At 40.7% G+C, this 10,891-nt stretch overlaps 1 protein-coding gene across 1 annotated transcript; it reads right to left on the minus strand.

The window, feature by feature from the left end:
• Positions 1-4,808: 4,808 nt before the first annotated feature.
• Positions 4,809-9,709, minus strand: tunar (TCL1 upstream neural differentiation-associated RNA; the record flags this gene model as incomplete). The annotated part of the gene is made up of 2 exons (XM_084568454.1): positions 4,809-5,435; positions 9,674-9,709. 2 exons carry the CDS (start codon positions 9,707-9,709, stop codon positions 5,250-5,252), a joined length of 222 nt encoding a protein of 73 aa, XP_084424580.1. The 3' UTR covers positions 4,809-5,249.
• Between the last annotated feature and the right edge of the window lie 1,182 nt (positions 9,710-10,891).

Here is a 10,891-nt window from a genome sequence, read left to right on the forward strand (position 1 = left end):
TATAACACACAAAGGATCCCAAACACGTGTGATCCGAAGCAGCCCTCTTTCGTCGGGTTGATCTCCAGAAAAACGCGGCTGGGAACATTTCCCATGCAAAAAAAGATCCGTAATCTCGAAAACAGTCAAGCTGAACCTGACACTTTGACACTTTCCCTTCTCAAGTTTTACATTTATATCAGGATTTGTCACGGCTTTCAAGCGCGCTCCCTGATTTTGATCACAGGACTTATTTCTCTGCATGAATAAATGTGAAGCAAGGCAGCTGGATATGTGCAGCCTTTGTGACAAGAAATCTATATAGGACACATCTGTTGGGGAAATCCTCTCAGATATCTAATTGAGGCAGGGCTGAGGCGGCTGGTGGATTCAGGGAAGTCACGACATCCATACGCCGGAGTGAACTTTCCCCTGTTGGATAGAAAAAAGGTGTTGCTTTGTTTCCTGATTAGTTTGAAGTTTTAAACTTCGCCTTTGAATTTAGAGATTAGGGTGAACCAGCTCTTTCCTGTTGTTTCTTCTTGTCTCATTATTATTCGTTTAATATTCCAGGGAGTATTCGATGATTAAGTTCTTTTCCCCTTTAACCTGTATTTACCCTTTAGGGATTCCCTAAATACTGCAAACACAGTCACCTTGGTCTTTTGGGGGAAATATTCCAAGAAACTAACCATAAACTTGATTTGCCTTTCTGCCACTGCCGCTACCAGACATCTTATTGTCTGTGAAGTTATTTCAGGGAACACAAACCATTCAAACACACAGGTAATTCTGGCTCAGGAGCTCATTGTGCACTGTTTTTATTATTGCTCAATATCTTTTATTTTTTGCAAATAAGCATATTTCCCAAAAAGTCAAGCTATATCTTTGAATAATTCCTCATAAATCAATCCGGTTGCAGGAGATTTTTTATGGAAAGAAATGTGAATTACGTACCTTAGGCTTCTATCGTTTCAGGCAGATATCTTCGTCACACACTGTAATGTTTGCTGCTCTTTATTAGAGTTTTCTTGTGTATATATTTCTCCGGGAAAGGAGAGTGAAAGTGAGCGGCGAGATGGAGACTTATCACTCGTAAACAGCTGAGAAGCAAGAAAAGTGAATGCCAGAAAAAGTGATCCCTGAAATTTAGCTAAAATTGTGTCGAGCAGCGACAGTGAAGTACATTATATTATTTATTAGTCCGTCACTTGATCCACGTGTTGCCATTTTTAGTGATAAATACATTTTTAATTATAAATGATTGGATTTAATTACAGCTAAAAACAATTTACCCATTTGGACCTTTCACCACTACACAGCATTGTTTTCATTTTAGGTCTGATCATTCTTGAAGGGTAATGTTTTCTAATGAAAGAAATCTGTATGCTGTAGATATGAGATGTGGAAATATCCATTGAGTTTATGCACTACTGGAAACCAATGCTTTGCACTGCGGTATGCAATTTTAATGTGTGCTGCTGCCACAGGTTGAATTGCCTTAGAATAACAACAGAAGCAGCGTGACGTTGCCAGCCATCAGAATGTCTTCTTGATTTGGAGTGGCTTGTGTGGAGGATGGATTAATCGCTGGCGCAGCTTTTCTGTGAAACCATCAAAACCATGTCAGCTCAGCGAGATAGAGATGGAACGTCTGCACGGACAATCTGCTCGGTTGAATCATCCATCTGGGATGCGCCACAATCTCTCGCGCATTGTTCACCGGGCGTCTTTCAGCTTCAAAAGAGGGAATGATTTTTGAAAAGGGCTGCGCTTTGCTGGCTCCTGGATCCAGGTGAAACAATGGCTTAAAGCGCGCATCTGGGCATGTGTGAATTTAAGCAGCTGGGGTTCCTCAAAGAAACACAGTTCTTTTTCTTGCTTCACTGCCTAATCCATTATATTTAAAGAAAAAGCAGAGTCAAGCTGTTTCTAGTCTCATTTCTTCCCCCTCAAACAGGATTATTCCAGTACGTTACTCGTCATAGAGCACTCTTAATGGAGTGGGAAATCATTCTGACACGACTCATGACCTAAAAGATACAAACCAAAAGGAGATAAATAAAATAAAGAATGAATTTGTTTGGGGCAATATGGTTGCTGCATCTTTGTCCTGCTCTCTCCTTTGTTCCCCCAATCTTTCAGATTGATTCGCAGCAAGAGAGGGAAATATGTCTTGCAGGATGCGAGGCTGTAGTCTCTTAAAGGTTTGGTTTCTTCATCCATCTTCTTCTTCAAGCCTCCGTTGTAATCTCACCCAGCTGTCAGATGCGGCAGAATATAGATTTGCAAAGACTTTTTCTTCAGTGCCACTGAGTGAACAGTTTCCACTCCAGCTAAACACTTTCCCTTAACTTTATAATTCATGATGCTTAAACAGTCAGAACTGACTTATATTGCCTTTAATGAACGTGCCGGAGCTGGTGCGCTGCATAAAACTGAATGCATTATCCGTGATCTTCATCCCTCACCACCACTGAGACGACATGTCCTGATGAAGTCGCTTTCAAGACGCATTTGTTTAATGTTTTTTTTTTTTTTAATAAAAATTCGCAGGCTGAAAAACTTTTAACCCTTCCATTTGTCACCCACAAGAGACTTTACAATGAGTTTAAATAGATTTTGCATACACATAAATAAAACATAAAGAATAGTTCAGAATACATTGCTTTAGGAAAGATAAGTAAACAATAAGGATACCAGGAATAATCAACTTTTACACCAGATATGAATACATTCGTAAGACCTGTCCATGTGCTTACTAGACTGTCATTGTCCTTGTTCTGCGAAACAAGCAGGAACACCTCACCCGAGACAAAAATGACTGTTTTTTTTTATTATTATTATTATTTAAGCCATGTAGTAGAAATCCAGTCCCATTATAAATCCAGCAGAGTAGATCAGGGTACATATTCCACTCTCCTGGCTGTATGTCAGTCAGGCGGCCTTAGAAAGATCTGCTCACTGGTTTATGTTTTCCTCTCCTTCACCTCCGCTGGTGAGGTCGAGACACTTTCATCTCAGGCACTTTCTGAAATCACAGGGTTATTGACAGACAGACACAAACATAATATTATGCACAAAATGAAGCCTGCGGTCTACATTCTCTACATAATGTACATCATTATTTATTTGTCCATCTCTTCTTTCTTTTGAGGAATAGTACAACATTTGGGTAATAGTATTTTTTTTGTGTGTGTGTGTGGAGGGGTTGCATCAGAAGATCGATACCACTTTGAAATCTGACTGCTAAATCTGAAGCTGCTGCAGCCGCTTGTTGGTTGGACTCGACCGACAGGCAGCAGAATCAGCAACTCTAAAACTGAGTGTTTTTCCCAAATGTTGAACCATTCCTTCCGCTTTAATCTACAAATAACAAATAACTGATAAGACTCTTACAGGTAAACCAATATGCAGGTCTGTTATGCGTAAATTAATGAAAAACATAAAGGTGATTTCAGTCCAAACTGCCTCATCACCCGACCTGATTCAATTTGTACAAGCCAAGCCCAGATCTGATGAACTTATAAATGTGAAAATCACAAATTTCCAGGCCTGTGTCAAGTCGCATGGAACCATTTTTTGATCCACATTTTGAAATTGTCTCTCAAAAGTCAGATTTAAATGTTTTTTGTTTAAGTGAATGAACTTCACCACAGTTGCCATTGGTAGGGTGGAGGTCGGGGTGGATGGTGGGCATCCAAAACGCAGGATTAATCCGTGCACCAAAGGCACACGTTATGCTAAGGTTAGGAAAATATTGTTGTTAACAAACACGTTTCCTGTTTCTTGTGTCTCAAGTCACTGTGTTTTTAATCTCTTACTTTAACCAAATGCTTGAATGCGGTGACGTAACCTTTACGTATTGTCTGTTTCTGACTTGCAACACTGAGAAAGTAGCATATTTTGGCCCAGGTCTGGAAATAACTAAAGTTTTGAAATGCTCAAAGGTTTTGCATGTTATTTAAGACAAGAGTCGAGTACTTTATATATATATATAGATATATATATCTATTTATATATAGATATATATAAAAAACGACCCATGAAATGACCTTCCACCAATAAACACATTACATCGGTACTGAATATGTACAATAGGTGACATTTTCACAAAGTAGTGATAACCTGATCATTTCTATACATCGTGGAAATTGCCATTTCCTCATGATTTAAGGCAAACAGTCATTATGCACAAAATTACGTTTTCAATCCGAGATGCACAAGCTGAGACTCATGGAAAATGAAAACTAACTTAAGCTTTCAACCTTAGTAGCTTCTATTTACATTTATTTGTGAACATTTTTCTAGTGTGGTCAGAAACATGATGACCATTTAACTCTTTGTGCATGTTGATGTACTCATGCAGCCTGAAATGTATGATATAACTCTGCATGTTAAATTAAGATCTTTTTTTTATTCTCTTGAGAAGATTTTTTCATAAATTGATGCATCTTATTAGAATATTGATGAACTTTAAAGGCAGAAGTGATGCAATAAAAACTTGAATAATAAATGATAATCACTCTTTTTTTTCAACTAATTTCCATAACTCAGTCTGATCGTCCATCAAGTCAAGTGTGCCCATTTTGGATGCATTTTAACTTTACTTCATGCCTTTTAAAGACACCAACTGTTTCAATAAATACACATTAAACAACCTGAAACTGTGTGAATCATTTTCATGTGTATATGAACCCCATAAATAGTCATCCAGAGTCAATTCAGCCTAAAAGAATATCGTATATAAAAGCATTACATCAAGCTGAAGGACATTTTCTTTAATATGTCCGTTTGAATCTTATATATAAATGGAAGAATGTCGTGTTTTGCTTGCAAAAATAATTAACAGCAATGCAGATACCTGTTTTTAGATTCTCTGTACATCTTCATCTTTGATCCCATGGAAGGAAATCAGACAATTTTCATTTTTCGTCTGATAAGAACATTGAAAAATATCCTCCAAAAGTGTCCGTGTGTTGGTATGGGCTGCTTCTTTTGAGTGTCTCTCATGAGCTTCATGCATTTCTATATAAGTCAAAAGATATTCTGCATAATTCTGCCTGTAAAGGGGAGGGAAACAAGCCAGTTTCCCAAAGTCTCAGCTGTTCAAAATGATGCAGGATCGATGCCATTTGGCAATTGCACAGTCTTAGATCCAGTTCACCACTGGGTAGGTTCAGCCTCTTCATTGTTCCTCCCATTTGTATCTCCATACCAGTCATATGCTCTGCTCCACCCGCTGATGAAGTACAACAAGAGTTCGAGAGCTACAAGGTGGTGTAGATGTAGACAAAGATGATGACTACCAAGTTGAGAATGGTCCCAATGATGCCCAACATGGCCAAGATGGACTCCTCCTTACTTTCCTTGTCTTGGATTCCCTTTTCCTCATCACTGTAGACAGTGTTTACCATTTTCCCAGGAAAAGTCTGCAGTTTCCGTCTCGGACCAATCTGGAGCCGGCAGATAAGGAAAGAAGACAAACACACAAACGTTTAAGTTAATTCGGCTGTTTTCGTTTTGAAGGATTTGGCTCAGTGTATGGCGCACGGCGATAATGGCATTAAACCAACAAGACGAGTTATCTCTCTGGGAGATGGTCGTGACAGAATAAAAATAATCACAAAGTAATTAAGAAAGTAATTGATGCTCTTATGTGTTTTAGGTTAAATAGACTAAGCTCTGAGTAATGCCAGTTAAGTGAAGTTACACCACTGTGTTGTTGTAAGAACTGATTTAGTCATGAAATAGTTTTTAATCCAGCGCTGGGAGCAAATTAACAGATTTTCTGGACTACTGTTTGTTTAATTGCAAAATATGATTATAATCTCTTCAATAAAATATATACCCTTAACACACAAGGTCAAAACATTTTTTTTTTTTAATCTAATCCGTTTAAAACGTACAGACATTTGTTAATGCTTTACATCACCTTTATGAATAATGACTGGATGATTTCTGCTTTGTCTTTAAAGTGAATGGAAACTGCAAAAGCTGTTTTTTTGTCATTAATGGTTACTGCTTTATGAACATTTATGTTAAGATTTCTAATTAGATCTTGTTTAACTCCATGTATAAAACTAACACAGCCTACATTATTTTGTTAATTTATGTCTATTCTATTGGTGCCAACAACTGTTTCCAAAAAGGAAGTTATAACAGCCATAAAGTACTTCTGGAAACTGGCACTGACTCCCTCCATGATTGACATGCTGGGCATCAGATGAATGGCCTTGGCAGCTCTCTGAAGCCCGGTGAGAGTAAAAAATAAAAAAATAAAAAAGACAAAACAAGAGCTATTCCTTCACTAGACACTACTCAGCTGTAGTATTTCTTCAACTGTGTGACTGCTGAAGCTCTGAACCTTCCAGCTCTCATGTGTGAGTTTTCCACTGTGTGTGTGTGTGTGAGTCTGAGTGTGTATTGATTTGTGTAGCCTGGGGTGCAGTATTAGAGAACTAGCTGTATGTTTTTAGCCCGCAGGCGCAGCAGCTTGTGCAAGTTGGCATCCAAACACCTCTCGGGAGAAAAGTGCTCCTTTTGCGGGTCAATGGGTTTGAAAAGCATGTAAGCTAACGCAGACTAAAAATAAACCTTCTAACAGGGAGCTGTTCTTTATAGTAAAAAGCTTTGATGCAAGGTAAACTACGTATTTTTGACTTCGGGCGAGACTTTATAAAAAAAGAAGTTACCTGAAGTACTAAAAGGGTACACAACGTACCTTATTGACAGTCTGAATTTAAATTATTTAAAAAAAAAAAAACGTGGACCTTTTGGAAAGGTTTTGTTTCATGGAATCTCATTTGGTCTAAGTACATCCTTTCAAAATGAAAGATTATATTCACCTTTTATTTGCGTTGGCATGTGTATTGCTTTCTGTTTACACTGTGCTCTCTGTGTTGAATCCACCTGCAGGTTAGAGAACGTCAAGTCGTGACTGACATGATCACAGCTTTAAGCACAGACACAGCTTCCTGGACATTTGTTTTTTCCCCCCGGCGAAAAACCACACAGTTGTTTATCGAAATTAACCTTTGCAAATCCCAGATTATCCTTGGCAGTTGTTGCAATTTATGTAGCCCTTTTCAGGAGCTCTGACAAACTACTTTTTTCGTAACATTCTCCCCCTTTCTCTGCTGGCCAATTGTGCTGTCTGACAGTCTGGCAGGAGAAAAAGGTCTTGGCAGAAATCATCACCTGCCTGGATTCTGTTACAGTACGTCAAAGTCTAGGTGTTGTCTAGTGTAGATGTATTACAGAGAGGGAGGAGGAGATGAAACTCACTGATAACAGTAAGATAAAGTCAGCCATTTTAATAAGAGTTCAACATGTGGTGTCCACCCCCAAGAAATGGCTTGCGTGTTTATGGATGACCTCTAAATATAAGAGGTTTGATACAGTAAAACTCATTTTGTTCAGGTTTGTTTATAAGGGTAAAAGCATCAAAATGATTGTCCTTCCTAAAGGCCAACATCCCACATGGTGCCTCTGAAAGGAAGCAGCACCCAATCATCGACGTGCATTGTGCTCTTGACGAACATAAAAACCCGTTGTGCTTTGTCTCTCTGTCGGAGTGTGTCCTCCTCCTCTGATCTGTAACAATGGGCTTTGATTGCCTCTCCTGGGGAGCACTACAAACAGGGCTTCCCTCAACCTGAATGGAGATCTTTGTGTGGCGCGCTGGATGTGTCCTCATGCATGAAGTCGCCTGCTTGCTGCTGATATAAACAAGTGCTCAGCGAAAGAAAAAAAACGGAGGGGGAGAAACGCACCCCGAGATGCTGAGGGCAGGGAAAGGGAAGGGGAGGAGGATAAATTAGTTGGAAGTGGAGGTGAGCGGGGGTCCATGCGGTGCCAAAACCTGTGTGTTAAGGAAACCGCTTCACCGACCGAGTACAGCTGTGCGACTCTCTGGAAGGCTTCCAGTGCCCTCTCACTCAACAGCTCCAGTCTCGACAATCATCAGCGGAGAGCGTTCTGTTTTAAGTGGCAGCCAAGGCTGGCATCCTGTAATGTGCTATAATCATTAGGCGCTCGTAATGATTTCCTCTGTCTGTTTAACACTCAGGCTGGACAGTGTGTGTGTGTGTGTGTGAGAGAGAGGGATCAGAGCTATAATAATCCAGGACAAGCTAGAAATGAGAGTCAATGAAGGTATAGTCACAGCCTGCGCCTTAATGTATCATATTAAGAGATTATTAAGAAACAGTACAGAGTTTCGGCGTATCTACCTCCTCGTCATCTCACCGTGAGCTGCACTAAGGCGTCGAGGATTTAATATTTGCTTGTTGGCTCATTTACTACAGTTTTTATGTCTTCATTTTTCTCTCTTTTATTAATCTGGGCATGCCTGTCACTTCCAGGGCCGAGGAGGACACGTGTAGCGTCAACAAATTGAAAATTAAAAAGCCTCCCAAGGTGAGCTCACACCTGGCTCTTCCCTTGTACGGCAACAGCCAGAAGCATATTTATATAAAAAGAGAATACCGACAGGAAATGAGAGAGAGAGAGAAAGAGAGAAAGCAAGGTGAAGCCATACCTGGGACAACAAATCCGGACGCTCCTGCTACACCCAACAGAAGCTAACATCCTCAGATCTGATCAGTGGAGAGTGAAACCTTTTGCCACTTGAATAATCTGGAGCATGTCAAACAACTCCAGATGCTAACTCAGTCTGACAGGCAGAGTCGCTTTTGGCATTGTTTTAAAATGGAATTAAAGCAAACAGCTCACAACCCCTCCCGAGTGTGTAAGTACACACACAGACACACACACTCACACACACGCGGGTTGACGCCCATCACACACCGACAAAGTACGGAGCCTCAGACGCTGAACAATACCGACAAATGTGGCATAGATGTGGCATAATCCAAAAAGAAAGGACTTGACAGAAGAAGAAGAAGAAGAAGAAATGCTGCCAATAGTGACCCATTTTCCACATCCTGTCCTCATTGTTCTGCGTGTGAGAGGAAAGTGACAGACCTATTTTTGAACTGACAAGAACGAAATATGCTAATATGATTCAGTTTTTGGTAACTCTAAAAAACTGCCACAGTCCAAACGGAAAAGTTCAAACATGCAGCAAGTTACGGTTTTATGGGACGGACAAGGAATTATAAATCTGATAGAAACATTCCTGTATTTCATTTAGAAGGTAGTGTTGTGTTGTTCATAATTTAAAAAAAAAAAAAAAAAAAAAAGACAAGCCTTGTTTTATCTCAGCTTCAGTGTAATAATTCCTGAGGAATACAGCGTCTTTGTGTGGAACGGTGCCTACACAAAAAGGTAAAGCATGCTTTCTTTCAAGGTTGTACTGTTGCTTTGTGAGAAGAATTTAAACTTGATAACAAAATGCATGAAGCGTTTCTGTACAAATAACCACCGCCAGTTAACAGTGTCTCTCAGATTAAAGCAGAAAAGCCAGAGTTCAGTTTTTAAGGCATTATCCAGGGTGTCTCCTGTACCCTCTTCAATGATTCATGCAAAAATAACTGAGCCTGGAAATATCCTACCTTTATAAAGAATATATCACGGTGCATAATAAATTCATGGCTACACATTGTCACAACATTCAAAAGCAGTTAGAGATTCATGAAGTATTTGTAGACAGTTTGCAGATGCTCTGTAAATGGTGAGTTTCAAGAGGAAGCTGCTGATGTGGGATGCCAGTGCCACTTTAAAGACGTACCTTGCAAAGCATCAGGAATAACATAGCATTGGACATGCTGGAGGGGGATGCCTTTCCGTAGTGCACAGACATCCCTGGCAACTAAGGTGAAAGTCGACCCCTCTCATCCTTCGGCTGTGGGGTGGCGCGGGATCCAGAGAGGGCTGGCTCGTCTTCCAGGCGATCCAATTTCAGGGCTCTCGTGGGATGTTGTCTCCTGCAGCGCTCCAGCGTCTCCTCCCCAAATTTCATCTCACTAGTGGCCAAGTTCTTGCTGCTGTCACTTTCTCCTCCTCAGCCTTGTGAGAGCTGAAACTGTACTGCCCACCTCCTCTCTGCTCTTCCTCCTCTTTCACGTCTGTTTGCCTCCGCACCTCTGCTTCTCTCTCCTCCTCCTCCTCCTCCTCCTCCTCTTCTTCCTTTTCTTCTTCTTGTCTGTGTGGAAGGATGATGTCAAGTTGAAGAATGGAGTCAGTTGACGGGTTGATCGGGGTGGGAGGGTAACAGAGCTGATTCATGGGAGTATTTCCATCCTCCTTTTGTCTTTATTCCGCAAAGCTTATTAAAAAAAAAAAAAAAGGAGTCTTGTCTCTCTTTCCAAAACACCCTGTGAGCCCCTTTTAAAGGCTCATCTCCTCTATCAAACTTTTATGCAGCTGAGAAATGTAAAACATCTTTAGATTGTGTCTTGGAATTTAAATGTTGCATACATAAATAAATAGGGTAAAACAGCATCCCTGTTCAAGTGGTGGAAGCCCCGACTTGCTCTACATGATGTGCACTACCTAATATACCTTTTCTTGAGCTCCAGTGGCTGAGTGTCTTTCCCTAACTAAGTGAGCAGAGTGCGAACACTGGACGGCTATAAGACACAGACAGAGGGGAGGGCGGGGTGCTGCGAAGGAACCAGTCGCCTCACACTGACGCTGTCGTGGTTGCTTTCACTCCACAGGCAAGAGGTATCCCCTGCTCCCTCTCTACCGCGCATATTAATGCAGCTCACGGTTGCCTGGCAACCGACTCAGGGGAGTCACACACAGCCTGACGACAAGAAGCATTTGTGACAGAGGCCGGGATAAGGGGCGAGGGTCTCCTCCGGTTTGTTTGTTTTTTTTTTAGTGGGGATTTCATGTGTGTACGTGTTGGTGTGGTCATCTAAAATGCAGCGAGCTGACTCGTCATTAGTCCAAGTGTGTTTGCCTTTCTGTGTTTAAATGCAGAATGCGAGCTCCGTGTAAA

The sequence above is a fragment of the Chelon labrosus genome (genome assembly GCF_963514085.1).
Source record: "Chelon labrosus genome assembly, chromosome: 20".
Lineage (NCBI taxonomy): Eukaryota > Metazoa > Chordata > Actinopteri > Mugiliformes > Mugilidae > Chelon > Chelon labrosus.